The sequence below is a fragment of the Prenolepis imparis genome, unplaced genomic scaffold (genome assembly GCF_030444845.1).
Source record: "Prenolepis imparis isolate NDT839.2.m4 unplaced genomic scaffold, iyPreImpa1.0 SCAF_87, whole genome shotgun sequence".
Taxonomy (NCBI): domain Eukaryota; kingdom Metazoa; phylum Arthropoda; class Insecta; order Hymenoptera; family Formicidae; genus Prenolepis; species Prenolepis imparis.
This window is the reverse complement of record NW_028141245.1, coordinates 74,653-102,372: the sequence shown is the minus strand read 5'-3', so window position 1 is coordinate 102,372 and position 27,720 is coordinate 74,653. Positions and strand designations below refer to the sequence as shown.

The 27,720-nt window shown below is 44.8% G+C and overlaps 2 protein-coding genes and 3 long non-coding RNA genes across 5 annotated transcripts; 4 read left to right on the top strand and 1 right to left on the bottom strand.

Annotated features, from left to right (window-relative positions):
• The first annotated feature begins 3,931 nt into the window (after nucleotides 1-3,931).
• LOC145947468 (uncharacterized) lies at nucleotides 3,932-5,394 on the top strand. Its single transcript, XM_083057251.1, has 2 exons — nucleotides 3,932-4,799; nucleotides 4,876-5,394. Exons 1-2 carry the CDS (start codon nucleotides 4,794-4,796, stop codon nucleotides 5,221-5,223), a joined length of 354 nt encoding a protein of 117 aa, XP_082913377.1. The 5' UTR covers nucleotides 3,932-4,793; the 3' UTR covers nucleotides 5,224-5,394.
• On the bottom strand, nucleotides 5,240-5,891 carry LOC145947473 (uncharacterized). The gene is made up of 2 exons (XM_083057256.1): nucleotides 5,304-5,891; nucleotides 5,240-5,248 (listed from the first exon to the last, which is right to left on the bottom strand). Exons 1-2 carry the CDS (start codon nucleotides 5,889-5,891, stop codon nucleotides 5,240-5,242), a joined length of 597 nt encoding a protein of 198 aa, XP_082913382.1.
• LOC145947477 (uncharacterized) lies at nucleotides 5,728-6,623 on the top strand. Its single transcript, XR_014427175.1, has 2 exons — nucleotides 5,728-6,059; nucleotides 6,150-6,623. It is a non-coding gene; the product is annotated as an uncharacterized LOC145947477 (long non-coding RNA).
• Nucleotides 6,624-6,719: 96 nt separating this feature from the next.
• LOC145947475 (uncharacterized) lies at nucleotides 6,720-7,697 on the top strand. Its single transcript, XR_014427173.1, has 3 exons — nucleotides 6,720-7,102; nucleotides 7,232-7,485; nucleotides 7,665-7,697. It is a non-coding gene; the product is annotated as an uncharacterized LOC145947475 (long non-coding RNA).
• Nucleotides 7,698-8,665: 968 nt separating this feature from the next.
• Nucleotides 8,666-9,648, top strand: LOC145947476 (uncharacterized). The gene is made up of 3 exons (XR_014427174.1): nucleotides 8,666-8,987; nucleotides 9,075-9,458; nucleotides 9,546-9,648. It is a non-coding gene; the product is annotated as an uncharacterized LOC145947476 (long non-coding RNA).
• The last annotated feature ends 18,072 nt before the right edge of the window (nucleotides 9,649-27,720 follow it).

The window sequence follows — 27,720 nt, the reverse complement described above, 5'->3', positions numbered from 1 at the left end:
GCAGTCCGGAAAATGCCAAGACCGAGTAACATCACAGAACTAAAAGCATTTATTGGATTAATAAATTACTATGGTAGATTTATTAAACAATTAAGTGATCTTCTACGTCCATTAAATTATCTACTCAAAAAGAACGTTCCTTTTAAATGGACAAAAGATTGTAAAATAGCTTTCAATCGGGCGAAAGCAGAATTTGAGAAAGACGAAATTTTAGTACCGTATAATACCCAGTTGCCAATCGTTTTGGCTACCGATGCTAGCCCGTACGGCGTAGGTGCTGTGCTATCGCACATATACCCGGATGGGAGCGAGCGAATTATTCAATGCGCCTCGAATTCATTAACAGATACGCAAAAGAAATATGCCCAGATAGACAAAGAAGCGTATGCGATCATTTTTGGTATTAAAAAATTTCACCAATTCTTATACGGAAACAATTTTATATTAGTAACTGATCACAAACCGTTGGCACAGATTTTTAATCCGCAGAAAGGTCTACCGGCATATAGCGCATTGCGAATGCAACATTATGCGGTATTCTTACAAGCGTTCAATTTTGCCATTAAATACAGAAAATCAAGCGAACATTGTAATGCGGATGGATTTTCACGATTACCAGTGCCGGAAAAGCGAGTAGGGGAATATGATCCTATAGATATACTTTTGATGGAAAACTTGGAAGCGTTACCGGTTACAGCAAGAGAAATTTACAAAGAAATCAGTAAAGATGAATCGTTATCAAAAATAGCAGTAGCGCTAGAACATGGAAAGAGTCTTGTACCTTTGGGTTATCAAGACAATGAATTTTCTTTACAGAACGGTATAATTTTTAGAAAGGAAAGAGTTGTAATTCCAAAATCACTAACAAAACGTGTTCTAGATGAATTACATGCAGGTCATTTCGGTTGCGTTAAAATGAAAAATTTAAGTAGAAACTTTTGTTGGTGGTTAGGGATAGATAAAGAAATCGAAATGTTAGCAAAAAATTGTAAAGCGTGTAATTCTTTTAGCAACAATCCTAGTATTAGAAAAATCAAGCATCGCTGGGAACCGGCAACGGAGCCATTCCAGCGAGTGCATGTGGATTTTGCAGGACCTTTCATGAGACATAACTTTTTGATTCTCATAGACGCGTATACTAGATGGCCTGAGGTGCATGAAAAACATCAATGCTGAGAAAACCATAGAAAAATGTAAAGACATTTTTACCCTTCGGATTACCACAAGTATTAGTATCCGATAATGGTCGCACTTTCATTTCTGAAGAATTTCAAAATTTCCTCAAGCAAAATGGTATTTTTCATAAATGCACGGCGCCATACAATCCTGCCACCAATGGGTTGGCAGAACGTTTCGTCCAAACATTAAAACAAGGTCTACGAAAATTAAATCTTCAGAACAAAAATATAAAAAGGAATTTACAGAAATTATTGTTTCACTATAGATTATTGCCGCACCAAGAATCAAAAAAATCGCCGGCAGAGTTAATGTTTGGAAGAAATTTGAATAGTAGACTAAACTTAATCTTTCCCCGAGCGAAGAAAGAGGGAAGTGATGAGGCAAGTCTTAATCAATTTAAAGTAGGAGAAAAAGTCGCAGTACGCGAATATTTAGATAAAAACATTAAATGGCGTTTTGGAACAGTCGTCGAAATATTAGGTAAACTACATTATAGAATATTATTGCCAAATAACAAAATCTGGAAGCGTCACGTTAAGCAAATGCGAGCAGTAGGTCCGGCAGTGGACGACAATGCGAAATTACGAGCGTGGGATAGCGGCCCGATTATAAATGCGAATACAGAGACAGAAAGACCGTTAATTAATTCCTCAGAACACTCGGAGCAAGAAAAAGTGCAGGAGTCGTTATCGGACTCCGAGTTGGTCGAGGCGCCAGACTCATCTGTCCACCCTGAGATACCACCGGCGTCAGAACCGCGTCAAGAGCGGCCAGCGCGAAAGCGCAAACCACCGGATCGTTTCGGTGATTATTTTGCTTATTAATTAAATATTGTAACTTGTAATAATTACGGGGAGAAGAGCTGTTATATATTCGATTGTATAGCGCGCGGACGTAATACGAACGTACGCGGTTAAATCTAAATACCACCTTTAGGAGAGCTCATGCGCGGGGGTTTAAGGATCGTGTGTGCGTGTACGAAGGAGGAGAAGCGAGTTGCTATTACACACGTGTTCCGACCGGACGTATCGTACTTATCCCGTTATTCTCCCAGTATTCTAATTACTTGTAATTGGGATATCTGTACACATTTTATATTGTCTAATAAACGAAATACACAACAAATACAAATAATAAGTAAGGCACAATTAGATAAACGAAAATAAGTCCATATCTGAATAACAAGAGTAATAAATAGAGATGTCGCAATTAAATTGATATTAATGTATTTTTCCAACAAAAATTAATTAAATAAAAATTAATTTAAACAGAATGTACTTGAACACTGTTAGAAACGAGTAGATCTTAGATAAATACATACTTACAGTATGATTATTGTCGAAATAATAATAAAGGTCGTAAAAAAGTGAGGGTATCGAGACACAAACAAACAATCATACGCTATGTATTAACTTATCATAAATCGGGTTTAAATTTTCGGTGTCTTTTTGCAAATTTATTGTATTGTTGTATTTTTTAAAAAACATTTCAGCCAACTCCCTTTTTCTTTTATGCTTCTCGCAATATAAAATTATTGATTCAAGCCATTTGAAATCGTGTCCAAATTTTGTCCTGTGTTTACTAATTATATTGTAATTACTGGGATGGTTTTTTATGTTGCTGCAATGTTCCTTTATTCGAGTCAATAACTGTCTTTTTGTTTGACCAATGTATGTTGCATCGCAGTCTCCACATTCAATCATGTAAACAACGTTAATTTTTTGAGACTTATCAATTTTATCTTTACCTCTTTTAATTAAGTTATTTAATTTTTTCGAGATTGTATACAATGTATTGAGGCCGCATTTTTTAAGAGTGAAGTTTAAATTTTTGCTCAGATTTTTTATGTATGGTAAAGTCAAAATTATCAGTATGGAAACGTCCATCAGAAAGTAAAATGGCGCGATCCACCAGACTCCTAATAGTATTAATTTTATATTTTAAGGGGTGGCTAGATAAATATTCAAATATCTACCAGAAAAGGTGGGTTTCCTGTACCAATTGGTCAATAACTTTCCGTCACATTTTAAATTAGATAAATAATAAATAGCATAACATGATGTTGTGTTTGGCGGACAAACAAATGTTATAAATTATATAAAACGAATTCAAAGTGCGATGGTATAGCATATAGGAAATCACGACAAAAAAAGGAATGTCATAATTAATTTAAATAAACTCTAACGATTAAATTTTATAAATTAGGCACACAATTAGGAATAAAATGAACAGTTAAAGTTAAAGATAAAAATGGAACATATAAGATTGGTGATAATTGTCATGAGCGTTGTTAATATAATAAAATTAATATAAACAGATTCTTCGTTGGAAGGCAAGAATGAGTTAGTTCGAATTTTTCCAGATAATTGCGTCAATTTGAAAGATAATGTCACTGGATAAAAATTGGCGTGGTCCATAATAATTGGTAAGACGTGTTCCATTAACATTGAATTAAAACTGTGATATATATATATATATATATATATATAATGTGAATAATAATAAACTTATAAATTATGACAAGATTCTCTGAAATAAAAGTGTGATCACTTACAATTAAGTTATGTTAATATGAAGGTTCTTGTCACTATAGCTTCCTATTTACAACAAATCTTGAACGTGACTGTGGAGACATGTCTATATAACAAGGAACGAAAGTCAAGATATCAAGTGATATAATAATACAAATATTGTGCAGTTTAAGTGTGCGAATTGCGGTGTAGTGCGCGGACGCGAGTGCGAGAGAGACAGTACGAGAGAGACAGAACGAGAGAGACAGAATCGAACGACACAAAAGAATATTTGAAACGGCACTATATTTACAGTTAATGTACAGAGATTGATACACGGCGATTGCGAGAAGTGCAATCGCTGCGCGAAGCTTATTTATCAGCCGGAAGTGCGATATAACAAAAGAAACTTGTTTGCGAACTGCGATCTATCGGTACGAACGACGTCAAGACGAGTGAGAGCGATCGGCGCTAAACGGGCAGCTTTATCCTTTTCGACCTTCGAGAAAGTACCAAAAATGAGATCATCAATTTTTGGTCTCGTGACGGAGCGATAAAGGACTCTCTCGCAAGCCGGAGGACAAAGCTGTTTGTTTTCCGCGCGTTTGTTTTCTCGCGATGATTCGAGCGGCCGGTGTTTCGAACGAGCGATGTTTGACGACGCGCTAGAGCGAGAGCGCGCGATGTTTGACGACGCGCTAGAGCGAGCGCGCGCGGGCTTGCGCCGACGCACCGGCCGGCAGCTCGGATTTATTAGCCGTCGCGTTATAGATGATCGCCAGAATTGCATATTTCTTGAAATAGCACATTATGCTCGCCTACCCACACACACACACACACACACACACACACATATTTGCGACATCCCGCCCGCCTCGTCGAGATGCGAGCGACGACCAACCTCGCGATTCCTTTCTCATAGATGCATTCTTCGCGGCGATATGTCTCGAATCGATCGTAGCGATGTTGCGATCGAAATCAAGGGGCGTGCAGTCGCGCGTTTGACAGGTGAGGTTATGTGCCCCATGTGTACCGTTGCGACGTGATACGAGAAAAGGGCGAGTGTTCGAGCTGACAAGTTCGGGACCGGACAACGCGACAATTATGCAAGTGAGTGAACGTACGACTTACAATGTTACTGAGCGGAAACGAATACGTGTGTAATTGAGTGTGCATCTATTTTCAGGCGCGATTGTACGCGTGGCGCGGAGGAGATCGAAGCGCGATGATTTACGCGGACGATTCCGGATCCGCGGCGTCTGTCGTCGGCAGTGGCACAATCTTGACCACTGGGCGGGTCAGCTCGCCGACGGCGGTCCGGACATCCACCACGCGCACGTGGCCGTCCTGTCCCGGGTGCAGGCGAGTGACTCGAGCGAGCGGCCAGCGGCACGGCGGGGTGTTCTCGCCCTTGATGAGGCAGAGCTGGCCTTCCCTCAGGTTCCCTCGCGTGGCCCACCACTTGGGCCTTGGCGTAAGTCCCTGGAGGTATTCGCTGGTCCAACGTTGCCACAGGTGGTCGCGCATCTGCTGAAGGAGGCGCCAACGACTCAACCGACCTGGCCGCGCGTCCAGGAGCGAGGGCTCTGGGACCGCGTTGAGCGGACCGCCAACCAGGAAGTGTCCAGGCGTCAGGGAGTCGAGATCCTCCGGGTCATCGGACAAGGCCTGAAGTGGTCTTGAATTGAGGCATGCTTCGACCTCGGCGAGGAGTGTTGTGAGCTCCTCGAACGTGAGCTTTGTCTCCCCGATGGTCCGTCGCAAATGGTGTTTCACCGCTTTGACCGCCGCCTCCCAGAGCCCTCCGAAGTGGGGGGCAGCCGGCGGATTGAAACTCCACTTGATGCCGTCGTCTGCCAGGTGTCCGGCGATCGACCTCATCTCTCGACCAGCGGCCTTGAAGAGCTCCCTGAGTTGGTTGTCGGCGCCGACGAAATTCGTCCCACGGTCACTGTAAATGGTCTCGCACAGCCCTCGGCGCGACACGAAGCGACGGAAGGCAGCTAGGAAGGCCGAGTAATCGCTTGCGACCTCCAGGTGGACAGCGCGGGAGCTGAAACATATGAAGACGACCAGAAACCCCTTATATGACTTCTGGCCGCGACCCTTCGAAGTCCGAAGCCAAACGGGGCCCGCGAGGTCCACCCCGGTGTGCATGAATGGCCTGCTTGGAGTGACACGTGCCCGTGGTAGAGCACCCATCATCGGCTGTGGAGTTGCCGCCCGCCATCGCACGCAAGTGAAGCAGCGATGGATATGTCGGCGAACCAGCTGACGTCCCCGCGGGATCCAGAACTGCTGCCGGATGCTAGCCAAGGTGGCCTGGACTCCCCCGTGCAGCGTGCGTCGGTGACAGGCGTCTATCACCAGGTGAGTTAACCGGGACTCCGGTGGTAGTATTGTAGGGTGGCGTTGATCGTTGTCTAAAACGGAATGTTTCAACCTTCCTTGTACCCGCAGGATCCCTTCGTGGTCGAGCGTCGGAGCCAGCTTGCGGAGTGGACTTCGTCGAGGCATGGCTCTCCCGGCGCGGGCATCATCCAGTTCCGGATGAAAGTGCACTAACTGCACCACCCGGATCCAGCGGCGCATTGCCGCTTCCAGCTCTCGTGGCTCCAAGAGTGCCGGACGCGCCGTGCCCATTTTGATCTCTGCAGATTGGTGGTATCGGCTCCGCCAGCGCCACATCCAGGCGGAGACGCGGAGTAGATGACGGAGACTCGAGAAACGGCAGAGTTCTTCGGGTTCCCGAACGTCGGCAACCACGAGACATCGCAGCGGTCGCTGCTCCGGGATGTCATCGGCGGCTTCCATACTGGCGTCCTTTGGCCAGGCTTCCGGGCTTTCGCAGAGATAGTTCGGCCCCCTCCACCAGAGAGGATGTGAGAGAAGCTCCCTCGGTGATACTCCTCGGGATGCGCAGTCGGCTGGATTTTCTCGGCCAGGAACGTGTCGCCATTTTGCTTCTGGATTTGCTCGCTGTATTTCGCTCACACGATTTGCTACATATGTGGTCCATTTTGTAGGGTGTCCACGTACCCAGCCGAGCGTAACTGTGGAGTCCGTCCAGAGGTTCACCGCCGACACTTTCAGGCCCAGCGTAACCCGTATGTGCTCGGCTAGTTTGGCTAGCAAGGTCGCAGCGCACAACTCCAGGCGAGGGAGCGATATTCTCTTCAACGGGGCGACCTTTGACCTGGCAGCAACCAGGGAGATGCTAGGTGTATCGTCGACAGTGGATCGCAGGTATACCACGGCGGCGTAGGCGCGCTCGGAGGCATCCGAGAAGCCGTGGAGCTCCCAGGCACTCGCGGAGACGTCGCTGCCAAACCAACGCGGTAGTCGAACTCCTTCTAGCAGCGGCAGCTCTTCCTCCAGCATGGTCCACGACGAAGCTTCTTCTTTGGCCAACGGTGCGTCCCAATCGAGCTGCTGCAACCATGCAGTTTGGACGAGCAGCTTCGCTCGCACGATGAGTGGCGCCATCCAGCCTAGCGGATCGAACAGTCTAGCGGTTTGAGATAACACCGATCTCTTTGTAGGCGTGGTGTGGGGTGTTCTCCGCACTATTAACGCGAAGTCGTCACTGTCCGGATTCCATCGGAGGCCCAGCACGGAGTGGTCGTCCGTCGGCAGGCTGGCGTCGGCTGAAGACGTCAAGCGGTGTTCGAGCGGGACTTCCTCCAGGAGGGCCCGATGATTTGCGGCCCACTTTCGCAGAGGGAAACCGCCCGCCCTGCAGAGAGCTGACACCTGCATCAGACGCTGACGTCCCTCCTCCAAATCACCCGCTCCGGTGAGTATGTCGTCGACATAAATGTCTCCTCTCAACACGTCGGCGCCCAACGGGAAGCGGCTCTCCTCGTCCGCGGCTAGTTGGCGCAGCACGCGGATGGCGAGGTACGGTGCGCTTGCCAAGCCGTAGGTGACGGTGTTGAGCTGATAGTCTGACGGCTTGTCTTTCTCTCCCCACAGAACCCGCTGCAGGTCTCGGTCGTCCTGGTGCACCAGGATCTTCCTGTACATTTTTTCCACGTCTGCCACGAAGACGTAGCGGTGACGTCGCCAACGGATCAGAACGTCCGCGAGCGCCGGCAGCAAATTCGGTCCGGTGTGAAGAAAGGCGTTGATTGAAGCGCCGGCCGCGTTGCGTGAAGAGCCGTTGAAGACCACGCGGATCTTGGCTTCGGGCCCGGAGCCCCGCAGCACTCCGTGATGCGGCAGGTAGCAAAGCGGAGTCTTCGACGCAGGCGACGGTCCGACGGCTTGCGACATGTGACCGAGTGACAGGTATTCGGCCATGAAGAGGTGGTACCGCTCACTGAAGTCGCTGTCGCGGACGAATTTTCGCGACATGACGTCCAGCATGCGGGAAGCGGCGCGACGTGTGAACGAAAGGTCAGGCAGATCCGAGCGCACGGGCAATCGCACTTGATAGCGACCGTCGCTAAGTCTCTCGTGCGTGTGCGCGAAGTGCTCCTCGCACGCGAGTTCGTCGGCGGTCAACGGCAGCGCGACCCGAGGAAGCTCTTCTGCTTCCCAGAAGCGTCGCACCAGCCTGGTGAGCTCTTCCACAGCGGAGCACTGCAAAGACGACACTTGAGTTGCAACATGACCGACGCCTGCGGCTCCCAGCAGCACCCAACCTAGCTGAGTCCGCTGCGCGATTGGTTCAGAGGGTTCTCCACGTCGGAGGTCGGGCATCACGATGCTGGCGTAGGCGTCCGCTCCCAACAGCAGTTCCACGGGATCCTGGCGGTGGAACTCGGGATCAGCGAGCTCGAGCCCGTGAATATGAGACCACGACCGAGTCACGCCGTCTGACGCGCCGCTGTAGATCGTCAGCCGCGGCAACACCAAGGATGACACGGTGAGCGAGAAGTGTCCAGTTAACGAAGACACGGTGACCGCGACTCGACCTCGTGAAGAGCCCGTCTGAACACCTCCAACCCCGAAGATGGCCACTGACGACGGGGTTCGCGAGAGGCGTAGTCTCTGCGCGAGAGACTCGGCTATTAGTGAGGTTTCGGATCCCGGGTCCACGAGCACGCGGACGATGTGACGGACTCCGACGCGATCCGTTACCCGCACACGAGCTGTCGCGAGTAAAACCGGTCCGCACTCCGCAGGTGGCTGCTTGGCGACGTGCACTGTAGCCGACGCGGATGGCCCGGCGGTGGGCACAGCGCTGAAGGCATCGTGCAAAGATGTGTGGTGGCGAGCTGAGCACTTGACACATACCTTGGCGGAGTTGCACTCTCCAAGTAAGTGGCGGCCCAGGCAGTTCCAACATCGTTGGTGAGTAGTGACGGCCTCGCGTTTTTCCTGTGCCGTCTTCCTCTTGTATAGGTCACAATAAGCCAAAAAGTGTTCCCTTTTGCACAGGGGGCAGCTGCGGTTCGAGTCCGGCCCTTTACCTCCTACTAGACTGGAGCGAGCAGGTTTCCCGGATTTCTCCATTGACTTGCCGGACGACTCGGCGCTGATCGTCTGCAGCACCTCCTGCGTCATCAGTTGCTCCTGCAGGAACGTGCGAAGCTCCTCATAGGTCGGTGGCTCAGATGATTTTCCAAGAGAGCTCTCCCACTCGCGCCGAGTCTTCGGATCGAGAAGCTCGACCACTAGGTGGACGAAAAGATCCGAGGAGGCTCCGATCGGACGCCCGATGCCCTCCAGAGCGCCGACGGTGGAGAGCACACCGTGAAAAATGCGACGAAGACCTGACGCGGAAGCAGTCTTCATTCGCGGCAGTGATGTGAAGGCCGACAGGTAGGATCTCACCAAGAGTCTCTTGTTCTCATAATGATCGTTTAGCGTGGCCCAGGCGCGCTCAAAGTTGTCTTCTGTTGTCGGCAGGTTCCGGATCAACTGCTCGGCGTCGCCCTTCACGCTTGTCTTCAAATAGTGTATCTTCTCTACTTTGGACAAGGACGGCTCCTCGACGACGATCGACCGGAACAGGTCGCGGAAGGCTGGCCACTCCTCGAACCGGCCGGAGAATTGAGGCAGCTGGATCCGAGGCAGAGTCTTGCGCGACAATGTAGACTCGATTCGCGCGGGCTCCGACGTCGTTGCGGCGGAGAGCGACCTTTCGAGGTCCAACAGCGCGGCGCGTTGCCGTATGTACGCGTCTTCGACGAGACCCGCCAAGTCTGAGGTGATGTAATCGTCGCCTTTTAGCTCATCGCTGTATTCGGAGTACAAGTGTTCATGCTGCTCCTCAAATTTCGTCCATTTTGTTTCTAGGACCTTCCTCGCAGATTCCGCCAAGGAGACGGTCAGCTTGGCGGAACCCATCTTCTTCAAGTTCTCATAGATGCGGGCGATGCGCCTGTGGAGCTCGCGCTGAGAGTTGATTAAACCCTCCATTCTGTTTCAGAATGCACGAACACTTCACCACTGCGTCACTGGTTCACCGAAGTCGCGACAACTGCGGGTGCCGGGTACCTCTAGGACGCGAGCATCCGGCTCGAAGGACCAGAAAATGTGCAGTTTAAGTGTGCGAATTGCGGTGTAGTGCGCGGACGCGAGTGCGAGAGAGACAGTACGAGAGAGACAGAACGAGAGAGACAGAATCGAACGACACAAAAGAATATTTGAAACGGCACTATATTTACAGTTAATGTACAGAGATTGATACACGGCGATTGCGAGAAGTGCAATCGCTGCGCGAAGCTTATTTATCAGCCGGAAGTGCGATATAACAAAAGAAACTTGTTTGCGAACTGCGATCTATCGGTACGAACGACGTCAAGACGAGTGAGAGCGATCGGCGCTAAACGGGCAGCTTTATCCTTTTCGACCTTCGAGAAAGTACCAAAAATGAGATCATCAATTTTTGGTCTCGTGACGGAGCGATAAAGGACTCTCTCGCAAGCCGGAGGACAAAGCTGTTTGTTTTCCGCGCGTTTGTTTTCTCGCGATGATTCGAGCGGCCGGTGTTTCGAACGAGCGATGTTTGACGACGCGCTAGAGCGAGAGCGCGCGATGTTTGACGACGCGCTAGAGCGAGCGCGCGCGGGCTTGCGCCGACGCACCGGCCGGCAGCTCGGATTTATTAGCCGTCGCGTTATAGATGATCGCCAGAATTGCATATTTCTTGAAATAGCACATTATGCTCGCCTACCCACACACACACACACACACACACACACACATATTTGCGACAAATATCATTTTCTTTTATTAAATTAACATTGTATTTCTTTGAATTTTTTATTATATTTTATTATATATTTTAAATATATTACATTAATTCATTTAAATGTAATATAATTTAAATGTGATTAAATAATATTGCAAGACCACTTCTTGCGGTTTTCCTGGCTACATTGCTGCGTCTGCTCCGGTGGGCTGTGATATAAAGACCTATCTAGACGTTCTCTCGCAAATTTGCCTGAATCCATTCAGTATCACACTACCATCTGGACTCTGGACGATATAAATCCGGTAGATGACGTTGAATTTCAGCGGATGACAAAGGTCGTGGCACCTCTGGTGGGGTAAAATATAAATATATAATATTAAACGTATACATATAATATTTTGTAATATTTTATCATATTTTAATATTTTATAATTTTAAATATGATTAATTATTTAGGCCTGCGACCGAATTGCACATTTCGGCCGATTTTTGCTTGCTCCTATCTTCACTTTTTTATTTCATAGCATCTAGAATCTAGATTTCTCGCGGAGAAATAAGATACTCGAGCTCAGGAATATACTAGTTGTAAATCATACAGGGCATTGGCGCGTATTGTCCCGTGCGCTGTTCACTGTTTACAGAATTATTATTATGTTATTAAATTAAAAATAACATTAAAATGAAATTACGTATTTCATAAAATTAATATTTTTATTTAGTATAACTATATATTGTAATAAAACAAATAGATGATATAAATTTAACATCAATAAGTAGTGATATAAGGCCGGTTCTAACCCAGGGGCAATGAGGGGGGGTGAGGGGCGAGGGGAACCCATGGCGCGGGGGAATGACGTCACGCGGGGAGGGGGAATGACGTCACGCGGGAGGCGTCCGCGATGTACCGCGAGGGGTCCGCGGGGAGGGGGAAGCGTCCGCGATTTTGGTACCGGGTCCGCGAGGGCTCCGCGGGGAGGGGGAGCGTCCGCGATTTTAGGGTCCGCGAGGGGTCCGCGGGGAGGGGGAGCGTCCGCGATTTTAGGGTCCGCGAGGGGTCCGCGGGGAGGGGAGCGTGCGCGATTTTAGGGTCCGCGGGGAGGGGGAGCGTCCGCGATTTTAGGGTCCGCGAGAGGTCCGCGGGGAGAGAGGAATCCGCGAAAGACCGCATGAAGCTTTATGGGTAAGGGGTCCGCGCGGAGAGAGGAACGCGAAGGAGAGCGCGAGGCGCACGCGAGAGAGATGACGCAAGCGAGGCGTATATGCAAGAGCGAGAGAGATAGTGCGAGATGGCTAGGTAGCGAGATGACGCGAAGGAGAGTGCGAGGCGCACGCGAGGCGCACGCGAGAGAGATGACGCAAGAGCGAGAGAGATAGCGCGAGATGATGAGAGGTAGCGAGATGACGCGAAGGAGAGCGCGAGAGCTGATGCAGCGAAGGAGAACGCAAAGAGAGAAGCGTTCGTAAGAGAGACTTTTTTTTTATAATATTTTTTTTAATTAATATTTTTAGGATGAGGAAGGGGAGAGGACCTATTCTAAAATAAACTATATATTTTTAATATTTAAAATAATTTTTATTATATAACTATGTGTGTGTGCAATCATACAATTTTGTGTGTGTGTAAATTAAAAAATTTTAAAAATTTAAAATATAAAATATATAAAATATAAAATATAATATAAAATAAGATATAAAATATAATATAAAATGTAAAAAAGTATATAAAATTTACTGCAGCGCGATGGTGGCTATGAGGCGGCAGGGCGGAACTCCTACATAACAGAAATTTTTATTAAATATATTATTATTTATTTTATTAATCAATTTATTATTTTAATAATTTTTAAATGAAAAGAAATACTTACAACAATTATTCCTCCTCAGAGAATTCTCTATGCTCAGCATAGGAAAATCTTTTAACATTCAACTCGAATAGGAAAGAGCGTTTTTTCGGATCATCCCATAGTTTCATATCCCATAGTTGATATTTTAGAGCATCAGTATGAGGTTTTTTCAAACCGATTTCACGCCCATGTATCGCCTGCACAATTGAATTAACCGGAGTGTGTGTCGAAAGCGCAGGAACACTGGTATCTATGCTTAAGAAACGTTTGCGTAGCGATCTTCTTATTTCTTCAAGTCGCGCGATTCGAGTTGTCCGTGACTGCAAATTTCCAATTAATAATTTCTTGGGGTTGATTTGCATTCCGAAAATTCTCATTAGTTCTTGCGGGCATTGTCCTTCTAACAAGTTGATACAACCATCACAATCTGGCTCCCACATCCAGTAAATCGTTTTATCAATTTTATGTGGAGGCAGTCCGAAAAAATCCCATTCTTAATTGTTTAAATTTTTCATTAACACTATGAGTATTCTCACACAGCCAGGAATACATATGAACAATACATTTGTCGAAATCGAATAAATGTAGTAACGTTGATGGTTTCATGTACAAAGAATTATCAGATGAAGTAATTTTTATAATTTTTGAAGTATACATGTTAACCGCTTCGAGTGTCAGATCACTAATCCATAGCGGAGTTTCAGTTAGCTGCTCAACGTCTGCTCGTTTCCGCATTAGAGATTTCCATGTTTCAATGGGTAATATTATTTGATTGCCTCGATTATCACCGAGAGCCAATTCCACATAGGATATTATTCCGACGCTGATTCCTATTTCCAAATATTTGTATGATGTTGGGGTTAAGACGTATCTTCTTCCAAGTATACGAGCCGCACGATGAATGCTATAAAAATAATTAGAATAATATTTCAAAAATTATTTAACAACAAAAAAAAAAGTTGTTTATTGAAAAATTCATTTAACAGATAATATTGAAACTTACTTGTCACATTTCTTCTTGTACAAAACATTGCTCTCTTGTACTGGAACGTAATAATTCATGCTGGCGGAGTACATTTTAAAAGAACCTTTTCAATCGAGTGATCAATGTAATACTAAATTATTTTTAAATTTTATCCATAATATCCATTGTGATGGGGTGGGGATTATTGCTGATCCGATATTATTTTCAACCAATCAAAGCGTCGATGCACAGCTGCTGCTATGACATCAGTCCCAGGTGTTCAAAATGCAACATGTTCAAAATTTTCAAGCGCCGATGCGCGGCTGCTATGACATCATCCACAAATGAAATGTTAGAATTATTGTCAAGGTCAAAATGTGCAAAATGCAACATATTCAAAATTTTCAAGCGCCGATGCGCAGCTGCTATGACATCATCCTCAAATGAAATGTTAGAATTATTGTCAAGGTCAAAATGTGCAAAATGCAACATATTCAAAATTTTCAAGCGCCGATGCGCGGCTGCTATGACATCATCCTCAAATGAAATGTTAGAATTATTGTCAAGGTCAAAATGTGCAAAATGCAACATATTCAAATTTTAAGCACCAATGCACCGGCTGCTGTCATCCCCCAGGTGTTCAAAATGTGCAAAATTGCAATTTTCAAGCGCCGATGCACGGCTGCTATGACATCATCCTTAATGAAATATTAGAATTATTGTCAAGGTTAAATGTGCAAAATGCAACATACTCGAGTTTTCAAGTGTCAGTGATCAAATAAAAATGTTGGTAAGGAGGCATACTCTGTCAGTATCTTTGTCAGAGGTTCAGCAAGAGCATCTCAAAAATGGCACAATTGGAAGCAAGTTTGTTGGAGCAAGCCACAAGGATGAATTCGGTGGAAGAATATATTGTGTGGGAGCAGCAATGTGACGAATACATCGAATCACTGGAAGAACAAAGTCGAATAAAACGCCCACGATTACCGATCGGAGTTCGACAATCGCTTGTCTCCCAAATCGCGCGTCTCGAAGGGTTGAAGAATTCGGTACGCAGACGTTTTGTACACGTAGGTGCCGGAAGCAGTTCGCGAGACGTCGGACTCATATGGCGAAAGATTGATACGGCGTTCGAGAGCCGCATCTTGACTGGTGCGGTGATAAACAGCAACCACATCGAACCTCGTCAATTTCTCGAGGATGCCAAAGACATTGTGATCGGACACGTGCAAAAAGTGTTGCAAAAACACACTAGTGTGAAAGTGAACACTATATTTAATGGCGAGTTTGTGTCAGGCGATAAGCGTGCTAATAAAAGTATCAATACGAAAAACTTTGAAATCTTTCGCATCTCCGATTTATATGATTGGTACAAACGCCGCGTTATCGACCCCACACTAGCATCGCTAGAAGAGTTTCAAGAACGCGATAGTGGTTGGGCATTGTCGCGAATAATCAATTTAATTGTAAATATAAACAAGTATAATCCAATGCGTGCGGGATGCCACATTAAATTACCGCGAGAAATAATGATGAAAAGAGCAGTGGTTAATGTGCAATCAAAAGACAATGCATGTTTTGCGTGGGCGGTGGTCGCTGCTCTGTACCCCGCCGATAGAAAAGTGGAACGGGAATCTTCATATCCACATTATACGACAGTGCTGAATCTCCAGGACATTGAGTTTCCAGTGACTGTGAATCAAATTAAAAAGTTTGAACTATCAAACAACATTTCGATAAATGTGTACAGCATCGAAGAAAAGAACATTGTCTTGATACGTCTCAGTGAGCAGAAGAAAGACAGACACATCAACTTGCTGTACGTGGAAGACAGCAACAACATTGGACATTTCGCATGGATCAAGAATCTCTCCCGGCTCGTGAGCTCGCAATTGAGCAAAAAAGATCACAAGAAATATATCTGCGATCGGTACGTATATTTAATTAAAAACGCAATATATAAAATATATAAAAATGTAATATATATATAAATTATATATGTGGAAAAAAAAATTAATTATTTGTTTTACAGATGCTTACACTACTTCCATTCGGAAGACAAGTTGCAGTCACATACAGTAGACTGCGGAAAGATGAATGACTGCGCTATCCGGTTACCGAGCGATAAGGACAAGTGGCTCGCGTTCAACAACTTTAATCGCAAAGAGCGACTTCCTTTTATCGTATACGCAGATCTCGAATGTGTGCTAGCAAAGACGGAAGAAGAAAAAAACTTTAAACATCACTAAGTATTTAGTATAGCATATTATGTACATTGCTCATATGACGATTCATTATCCGAGTATTATTTTCGTCGTAGTGTAGATTGCGTTTCGTGGTTTTCCGAACAACTACAAAATTTAGCGATACGCGTAAAGAATATTTTAGCAACTAACGTCCCCATGGTAAATTTAACATCAGACGAGTGGGAAAAATTTCATAGTGCAACGCATTGTCATATATGTGAGAAACCATTCATGCAAGATGACGATACACGCGTACGCGATCATTGCCATCTGACCGGGCGGTACCGAGGTCCAGCACACTCAAATTGCAACTTAAATTATAAAAACTCTTTTTGCATTCCAATAGTATTTCATAATTTATCCGGTTACGACTCACATTTCATAATTAAGGAAATAGCTACAGCGTTCGAAGGGGGAATCGAATTACTTCCAATAACTAAAGAAAAATATATATCATTTACAAAAAATGTTCAAATTGCAGAAGACAAATCCAGAAATATTAAATTACGTTTTATCGATTCATATAAATTTCTCACGACAAGTCTCGACAAATTGGCATCTTTTTTGGATAAAGACAAACTCAAAAATTTACAATTGAAATTTCAAAATTTATCCACCGAAAATTTCGAATTATTAACACGGAAAGGTGTCTTTCCATACGAATACATTGACTGTGCCGACAAGTTGCAAGATACGTGTTTACCGCCGCGCGAATCATTTTACAGTTCCTTGACCGGCGACACTGTATCCGAGAACGATTACGCGCACGCCGAAAACGTATGGGAGCAGTTCTCCATTCGAACGCTGGGCGAATATAGCGACTTATATTTAAAAACTGATGTCTTGTTATTAGCCGACATTTTTGAAAATTTCCGGGATAAATGTATCGAGAGTTATGGGCTCGACCCCGCGTATTATTATACTCTCCCCGGGTATACGTGGGACGCCATGTTAAAGCATACACGTGTAAATTTCGAACTGCTCACAGACATTGATATGGTAATGTTTATCGAACGGGGTATACGCGGTGGTCTGAGTCAATGTTCAAACAGATATGCACACGCTAATAACAAGTATATGCAGTCGTACGATCCATCGAAACCATCTTCATATCTAATGTATTTCGATGTAAATAATTTGTATGGATGGGCAATGTGTCAACCATTGCCTTATGCTGATTTTCAATGGGTCGACGATGTATCTAATTTCGACACATCATCTATCACGCTCGATTCACCCACAGGCTACATCCTCGAGGTAGATTTAGAATATCCGCGACATCTTCACGACACGCACACTGACCTATCGTTTTGCCCGACACGCGACAAGCCGCCAGGCAAGCGGGAAGATAAGCTTCTCGCAACGCTATATGATAAGAAGCGATATGTGATACACTACCGCAACCTGCAGCAATGTACGCGTCACGGCCTTCGCGTTGCAAAAATACATCGCATATTACAATTCGCGCAATCTCCATGGCTTCGAAATTATATCGAACTTAATACGCAATTTAGAACACACGCGAAATATGATTTTGAAAAAAATTTATATAAATTGATGAATAATGCAGTATTCGGCAAAACGATGGAAAATGTGCGTAATCGGGTTGATGTAAAACTTATCACACATTGGGAAGGAAGATACGGTGCAGAGGCAATGATTGCGAAACCAAATTTCCACAGTAGAAGCATCTTTTCAGAAAATCTAATCGCTGTAGAATTACGTAAACTCGAAGTAAAATTTTACAAACCAATCTATGTCGGCATGTGCATACTCGACATCTCCAAAACATGTTTATACGAATTTCATCACGAGTACATGTCACCGCTATATCGCGACAGATGCAGGGTAATGTACACCGACACAGACAGCCTAATATACCACATCGAATGTGAAGATGTGTACGAGAATATAAAGCGCGACGTAAGCAAATTTGATACGAGCGATTACGCTGCGGACAATGTGTATGGTATACCGCTCGTGAATAAAAAAGTACCTGGTCTAATGAAAGATGAAAATAACGGTGTGATTATGACCGAATTTGTAGGGCTTAGAGCAAAAATGTATGCCTTGCGAGTGGATGGCAAGAAAGATACGAAAAAAGTAAAAGGAGTCAAGAGTAACGTTGTCGCGAGAACGATAACGTTTGGTGATTATACGCGGTGTTTGAATGAAGAGATTGTAATGACACGTAGTCAGTCGTGTATAAGATCGAAATTGCATGAAGTATACACCATCCGCGAGACAAAAATTGCTCTAAGTCCGTACGACGATAAGCGGTATATTATACCTGATTCGACCGACACATTACCATGGGGACATTACCAGATACCCTTATAAAATATAATGTAGTATAATGTGTGTGTGTGTGTGTGTATGATATATTGTTATGTAACATATGTGTAATATATTGTAACGATTAAAGGAAAGGATGTATTAATAAAGATTTTGTATTTCATATATTTCATGTATATTTTATATATTTTATACGTTGTACACATTATATTTTTCTTAAAATAAATAATCTATATGAATTAAATCACATTGTCCTTATGTATCCAAGAATTGTGTGAATTGTCAAATCCCAGCCATTTCACGTAAACCTCGTCACCCCTCCTGCGCAGTACTTTCTCCACAAGATACACGTCCGGATAATTCGCGCGATGCAACTCATACTCGTAAAACGCTCCAGCGACAGATGTTTTGCGATAGTCCTCGAGTAGATAGCTTACGGGATTAGTACGCTGCACTTTAACAATCTTAAAAATCTCCGTCGTCCAATTTGGCGTGTAACCCTTTTCGAAAAGTTTCTTGTACTTGCTAACGCGTACCGAGTCACCTACTTTGAATTTCGCCGGAGCGGCAATCTTTATGTTACTATATACCGTTTTTAAAAGTTTATCAGCGATCGCGGGGGTGACGTCGGCGGGTCGCATGCCGATTGTTCGGTGCTTGCGCGCGTTATAATCCGATACGAGTCGCGGCAACGCGTCGATCCACTTGTAAGTTCCATTCAGCGTAAACATCTTCCACATGTCGTTCTTCAGCGTACGATTGAATCGCTCGACGACCGATGCCTTCATTACCGAATATGTAGAATAATGATTGATGTTATGTTTCCGTATAAGCCGTTGCACGTCAGCGTTGTAAAATTCCTTCCCCATATCAGTTTGCATGTTTTTCGGGCATCTCTTGCTATCTCGAATTATTTCGGCGATAGCGTCAGCCGTCTCGCTTCCACCTTTACTCTTGAGTGGTACGGCCCACGCGTACTTGCTCAACACATCGATGATGGTGAGTATGTAGTGATAACCTTTGTTGAAACGAGAGTACGGACGCATCTCGACGATGTCGGCTTGCCACAGATCATCATATCCTCGCACTGTGACATGTCTTCGGGGAAAATTTTTTCTCGCCGGCGCGTGCAGTTCGTTCACCAACTGCCGTCTCTCCAAACTATGTTGTTTCATCGCTTCGTCGGTTTTTCCCGATCGTCGTTTACTGTTGCTTGTTTTATCGCTCATTTCCGTTACTGACCCGTTCCTGAGCCGTTCGTAGCCGTTCTTGAGCCGTTCGTAGCCGTTCTTGACCCGTTCTTGAGCCGTTCGTAGTCGTTCTTGACCCGTTCTTGAGCCGTTCGTAGCCGTTCCTGACCCGTTCCTGAGCCGTTCGTAGCCGTTCTTGACCCGTTCTTGAGCCGTTCGTAGTCGTTCTTGACCCGTTCTTGAGCCGTTCGTAGTCGTTCTTGACCCGTTCTTGACCCGTTCTTGAGTCGTTCGTAGCCGTTCTTGACCCGTTCTTGAGCCGTTCGTAGCCGTTCTTGACCCGTTCTTGAGCCGTTCGTAGCCGTTCTTGCGTTGTTTACTTCCGTTCTTGACCCATTCGAAAATCGTTCTTGATTCGTTCGCAGCCTTGTTCACAGTCGTTTCTAACCCGTTCGTAGCCGTTCCTGACCCGTTCGCAACCGTTCCTGACCCGTTCGCAGCCGTTCCTGAGTTGATAGTAGCCTTGTATGTAGCCTTTAATGACTTGTTCGAAGCCTCGTTCGCAGCCCTGCTTGAGTTGTTCGTACCCTCGTTCGCAGCTGTTGCTAGGCCGTTCACTACCACTACCACTCATTGTAGTTAGATAGCAGTTCGATAATCCTTCGTAGCCGTTCGATAATTGTTCGTAGCCGTTCGATAACCCTTCGTAGATGTTTGATAACGGTTCGATAGCCGCTCCTAACCCGTTCACTGCTGCTCATTCAGGTTGATAGTCGTTTTTGAGTTAGCATTAGCTGTACGTTGAAGTTCGTTTATCGCAGTCTGTATTGCTCGCACGTCCTTCTCGAACGAAGTCAGCTTCTCATCTGATTCTTTCTGTTGATTCATCAATCTTTTAACGCAGGATTCCACATACAGTTTGTTGACAGCATCAGTGTCAGCTTCAGATTGCGCTACACGACGAATCTTGCGCGATCTTGCATCATAGTTTGTAGCGATACGACACAGAGCGTTTCCGCGCACATAACTTCTCACCAATCTATCCCAATGATCGCTTGTGCCAGTTGCATCATTTCTCCGTTCGAATAATCCAAATTTGTTGATAGGCATTTTTCGATGCGAATGACGTCGATCGACTGATTAGTTTTGCCGAGACCCCGTTTAATTTATAATAATGCCTGCTTCGCGAAGTTCCTCGATGATCGACAGGATCTCATTGTGAGCGTTGTGGCCAGCTCGGCGCGAAGCATCGAGCAATCGTACCCGATCCACTAGCTCGTTGGGGTCGTCCCAGTGCACGTAATCAATTTTATTGTCGGTTAGCGTCATCGCTTGAGGCATGAATACACCCTTTCCAGATTTTTTCTTTTCAATTGACATCAACGGTGCGATTATTTGTTTGTATTTGTATCCCCTGTTGCTCCGTAATTGATCTTGCGCATCATATTAGCGTTTATGCGCGTTCGTCGCCAATAATATGCTCTTGTATTTTTGTATATCGTCTTCCGTGTAAATAACATCATCGGGAATCCTCTTGAAGACTAGCTCGTATAATCCAGATGTACCAATGTACTTTACTTTGTCTATAATTATAGAGTCATATTTATCCATGTCGAATTGTTTGTTACCGAGCAACATTCCATCCTTTTCGAAATAGACACCATATACGTGATCAATCTCATTTTTTTTATCGCCACCGAAGAGAGCACCCATGTATTTTTGTCCCAGTGGTCCGAAGTGCTCTCGCAACATTTCTTGACCTTCCGACGTTTGTAATGTGTTTCGAACGGATGTTTCAAGTGAATTGCTTGTGGTTTCGAAAACATTTTCGTTTGCGAGTGATTCGGGTATTGTAAATGATAAGATTCTCGTTGTCGCGGACTGTGTAGAGGTGGACGGTGTAGAGCTTATCGGTGGTTCATCCAGTAAAAATCCGTCCGATGTACGTGATGTCGATGAGCGATTTGTGTTTGGTCATTTTCTCTTTTTCGGTGTCGCATCTTCCTCCTCCTCCTCGTACCGCTTAACAGCGGGTAACGTTTTAATTTTCACGTCAGCTTTACTCTCAGGTTCGTTTTTCACTGCGATCAAGCTCGCGTTGTCGACAATCTTTTGTAGTGGTTCGATAATAGGTTTAAAGTGAGTCTTGACTGCAATATCGTCATCGATCTTACCAGTCTTTAAAGCACGATGTTTCTTACGGATCGATTCGCTCGTTTTCACAATTTCCTTCGCAATCTTTTCACGCTCGCGAATGTTATGGTTATCAGCCATGTCTGCAGAGTGTTCGCGTTTCACTCTTCTCGACAGAATATCGGCAGCGACTAATCGTTTTGTGGTATCGCAAACTCGTTAAATCCTTTTCTGTATCGCCCGTTTGTAAGCAAGCTGTCCTTGTCTATCACTAGGAATCCATACTTTTGTTGCTAACAAATACGAGATAATTTACTGAAATCTTCATACGACATGTCGGTATTCACATGATCGTTGTACACGTGTTTCAAGTTGGTACCGTCCTGTTTAAACAAGATCAGTAAGTTCGCGTTGTCGCGTATAAGATGTTTTGGTATTCTCGTGTACGTCTGACAGAGATAGAAGCAATCAACGTTCGAGTGGCGTCCCATTGAAAAGTACTCTCTTATCGTATCTTGCTTGTCACACGCCACGTCATCAAAGATGAAAATCGAGTTTGGACATGCCTCGCTCGGTGGAATGACGTCACTGTTATTGGAGAATGTAAAGTAGCCGATTTCTTCGATCGACGTCAACAAATCCTCTAGATACCGATATTTTGGCTGTTGCAGCGACTTTGAGTACACGTACACGTTTTCGAAGCAAACACCGTGCGGGCTTTCTATCAAACTAATCAAGACGTTAGTTTTACCGCAATTCGAGGGACCGCATACGATCGCGCGTATAGTAGTCGGCAACATCGTACCATGTCTGCGCATCTCCGCGTTGTCCCCCACCGAGCGTAATCTGTCGTCGCAATTCGTCACGCGTATCGTCAAAGGTTGTCGCACGAATCTCATTTTCCCACTCCCCGATTGAATCGAAAGCTTGCCTATTTATAGCTGCGCGGAACCACGAATCGCTCAGTAATGAAAAAATGTTTGTTCTGCTAACAAGTGCCTCCGATATTCACGGTTTAAGCGCCGAACAGCTGCAATTTGTGCCAAAAGCAGTTTTACTGCAATGTGAAAATCACATCCACTACGTGTGGGACAAGCTTCCGGAACACATAAAGGCGAATCCAGAGATTCAGGCCTGTCGCCGCTGTTTCGAACATTACAATCGACCGTGGCAGCGAACGCACATCGACGGTCCAGCGCCGATGATAAAGGATTGCAGCGAATGTCAGCGAAAAAAATAGGTAGAGGACTATTAAATCACGCAATAAACGCACTTCCAATCGAATTCCATATCCCCGGCTATCAGTTTTGTGGTCCGGGCACGCGGCTACAAAAGCGATTAGCCAGAGGTGATCGAGGTATCAACCCATTGGACACGGCGTGCCGTGAACACGATATTGCGTACTCTCGGAGCAACGATCTCACCGAGAGACACGTGGCGGATAAGGTACTCGCCGACAAAGCGCGAACTCGTATCATTGCGAGAGATTGGACTCTCGGTGAAAGAGCCGCCGCCACAGCTGTCTGGGCAGCGATGAAAACCAAGACGAAGCTCGGTATGGGCCTGAAGACGACGACGAAGACAAAGAAAAAGACGACGAAGAAACGGATACTTCCGGTATCGAAACGCGGTGGCATATTGCCAATTCTACCAATGTTGGGCGCGCTTGGATCCATGATTGGTGGAGCGGCTGGTGTAGCAAAGATGGTGAACGATGGAAAAGCTGCACAACGTCAGTTGCAAGAGATGCTACGTCACAATCGCGCCATGGAAGGTCACGGATTGTATCTCGCTCCATACAAACACGGACGAGGAGTTTCAACGAGAAAAAAGGGGAAAAAAAAAACGTCAAAGAGACGCTAAAAATGCCAAAGGGCGAAACTACTAATATACAATTGCTGCAACTGGCAAAACGTATGCGCATTCTATACTTTAGAGATGTTTTCATGCGTGATTCGCTACCAATCGGTGGTATATATCAAAACGAGAGCAGCATCATAAATTTGGATAACGCTAAAGGATCGGGTACTCATTGAGTGGCGTACGCAAAGAGGGGGAATCGCGCTATATATTTCGACAGTTTTGGCAATCTTCGACCACCGAATGAATTGGTGCAATATTTCGGGCGGAACGTGACAAAGATACAGTACAATCACACACCTGTTCAAACTTATGATCAGAGCATCTGTGGACAATTGTGTTTGCAGTTTCTCCGAACGGTCGATACACGTGAATTTAAAGACGGACATTGCATTATTTAACTCAGTATTCGTTAAACAGTTTTGCCGATATGTCTCTGACATTCACGCTGACTGGAAAGAGTAGCGTCCTCGCGGCAAACTACTTTCCCGCCATAGATTTGAGCGACGATGAATACGAACTCGGTCTAGCGGATTTTGAGACTTATCACACGATATCGAACGTGAATTCCTCGAATAATAAATTTTACTTTGGCAAAGATGACGCGGAAATTACGATTCCCGAGGGATCGTACGAGCTGCAAGCGATACATGAGTTTTTGAAACATGCAATTTCACGAAAACGTCCGCGACACGTTGTTCGTGATGACGATAAAAAACACTTGACAATGGTGATTTTGAAGATGAAGAATACCCGATAGTGCTCCGCGCTAATTACAATACGATGAGGAGCGAGATCAAATGCGCCTATAGAATGAATTTTAACAAGTCTAACAACATTGGATCGCTGCTGGGATTCTCGAACCGTATACTGCAGCCGCGAAAATGGTACGAGTCGGACATGCCGATTAACATTATCAACGTGAACATTATCCGCGTAGAGTGTAACGTGACCGTGGGTGCATACAGCAACGGCAAACTCGTTCATACGATACATGAATTTTCACCGAGGGTACCACCAGGATATAAGATATCGGAAACACCGGCGCACATCATTTACTTGCCGATCATCGCGCGGAGCATTACGGATTTAACATTACGCGTTGTCGACCAGGACAGACGATTGCTCGATTTTCGAGGAGAAGAGATCACCATTAGATTGCACGTACGACGACGACAGCGATAACGTACGTGTGCGGCGTAGGAGATGCTTGTGTTGAACGGATCGAAAGACACGAGAGATAACACAATCTTTACGGAGCCAGCGACAACAACAACAACGTCGACATTCGCTAATATCCAATCATCCGGTTGCGCCAAGAAAAAGAAACTGAACGCATCAAACGTTGCGTTTTTACAATCTTTGGGATTCGCGGTGCGAAATATCTGAACAATGACCGACATCCTCAACATCGGGGAAGAGCCAATCTTCGACGATCGCATCATCAAAATTGAGACTCACACGTACAACCCGTTCGCCAACACCACGTTCGGACACAGTGATGAGATAAGAATACCCATACAACAACAGGATCTGTATACGTTGCCGTTTGACAGTTTTCTATACATCGAAGGAGAATTAAGGATAAATAGACCAGCCGAAGGATCTGATGTGATACTGGGAAATAATTGCGTCGCATTCATGTTTGATGAGATTCGATATGAACTCGATGGCGTGGAGATTGATCGCAATAGAAACGTGGGAATAACAAGTTTGCTCAAAAACTATGTAACGATATCATCCGATAGAAGCGTGATTATGAGAAACGCCAGTTGGAGTGATCCGACTACTGTGAATGGAAACTTCAATTTTTGCGTGCCGCTCTACATGTTATTGGGATTTTGCGAGGATTACAGACGAGTGGTGATTAACGCTCGTCACGAGTTGATCTTAATACGATCGCGCAACGACAACAATTGTCTGGTTGGAGATTCGACGCTGGAGCCTGTGATCAACATATTCAAGATACAATGGCGAATGCCACATGTGTTGTTGAGCGAGATTAAGAAGCTGTCTATGCTGCGCGCTCTGGAAAGCGGACGCTACCTCAGCATGGGTTTTCGCTCGTGGGATCTGTATGAGTTTCCGCTATTGCAGCGTACAACCAAGCATTCGTGGGCCATTAAAACCGCGACTCAGCTGGAGAAACCACGATACGTTATCTTTGCTCTGCAGATAGGCCGGAAGAATGTGATGTCTGAGGATATGAGTCGATTCGACGATTGTAAATTGACCAACGTGAAACTCTATCTGAACTCGGAATGTTATCCGTACGACGACATGAATCTGGACTTCGATAAAAACAGATGGTCGATTCTGTACGACACGTATGCGCGTTTCTGCAAAAACTATTACGGATACGAGTATCTCGAGCCGAGTCTCACCGTCTCAATGTTTCTACGTAACGGCCCATTCGTAATCATCGATTGTTCTCGACAAAACGAATCGATGCGCAACCGTGGATGTGAGATTGGAATTTGAGTGTAAGGAAAACGTGCCGATGAATACTTCTGCATACTGTCTCATCATACATGATCGCGTGATCCAGTACAACCCGTTGACCAACGTTGTGCGCAAAATCACCTAAATGCACCAACAATTTAGAGAGGGGGAAGCATAGCAGAATATAAATCAAAGTGTTATGAGATGGTTGTCATTCTTCTTTTTAAACTGATACATCGAAGAGAGAGATTTCGTCATGTCCGTACCAACGTTTGTGGATCTACAGGTTTATCCTCAATAAACAATTCATTGTAAAGGAAGCGGCAATCCTGAGAAGAGGATTTATTTTATCACATTATTTTTTCGCATGTCCTGTACCATGGGATGTGCTCATAAAATCGGAGAGACACCAAGCCTCATGGTTGACTCGAAATCATCATGGATTACGATGGAATGATGGAAACGTTCCATATAGCATGGCTCAGCGTTTGATTACAACAGTTATCGTTGGTGGACCACATGAAGAAGAAGAATCCATTCTCGTATATGTAAAAGGACTTGAAAAGCGAGAATGGTTAGCCGATATATTGGATGATGAGGGAAACGGTTTCATTATTGAGACCTTGGATGCTGATTACGACGATATCGAGTCTCTAAATAATCTAGATGCTAAAAACATTATGCGATGTGGAAAACATGTTAAGAATTGCGCATTACAAAATGTATTCAAAATATTTAACTGGTGGTCGCAACGCCAGAAAGAATTGCAAGATTTGGAAAAATAAAATATTTAAACATTAATGTGTTTTATCTCTTATTCCCCTTCCCCAATCCTTTCCTCACGAATCGTTTCTAAGAATTCTTTTTATCCGAGCGCCGTTTCCCCTTCTCCTAAATTTCATAGCGCCAATAGTATTCTAGAATCTCCCACCACATTTACCTCACTACTTTTAAAAATAAGCGTCATGTACAACACTCGATTAATTTCTTTATACGATCAGTGTCGCGTTAACCGTTCGTACTGGTGGTTTCACTTTAATAACATAGAAAAAAAAATGTACTCCACCGAAAGAAGCAGCGGCTCCGGCGGACATGTGAATAATTACATACCGAATTGTGATGAAACTCCATCGTTTGAGAACAAATGCGACAAGTAAGTTTAACTTTTTCTATTTTTATGTCTTTATATTTTTTACAAATTGTTTTATTTTTAAACTAATTTCATTTTTACAGCTTTTCATTAAAGCCTCATGCGGTTCGTATACTATGCAAACGATATGCATTGACAACTACGGGATTTAAATTCCTCGAAATTGGTATCAAAGTGGATCCATCGAGTTACGTGGAAATCGCCATAGGAGATCATCGAGGAAAGGAATTGATACTATCTCTCGAAGCGTGGAAGGGACTCTACGAGCAACGTTACAATATTCAGAATCTGCTTCGAAACGACTCTAAAGATGCCTACAGTTTTATAAGCCTTGGACCACTAACAGTGCGAGTTCGTACGATTAACGACGCCAAGTTAATAAGTCTTGAATCTTCAAGTGTATGCATGATGATGATCGAATCGACGTTACACCGTATGCTCGATCTCGATCCATGCATCGATGTAACTTTTGACCGATTGGTTAAAATTACCAATACAGTCGATATCAAGTTTACGCAATTTTCAAATATCGCGTCCACTGTAAAGGATAATAAAGAAGTATTAAATGTAATACACGCTAGCGACGCCTTCAACAAGCATCAGCTCATCGATTGTGAGCTGGCAGCTTTAGTTTTTAGTTCATAATATGTAGGAAAAAAATATGTAAGAAAAAAATATGTAAGAAAAAAATATGTAAAAGAATAAAAGAGTTTTTAAGTTTAAATTATGATGTAATTTGTTTGCATGCATTTCCAATCTC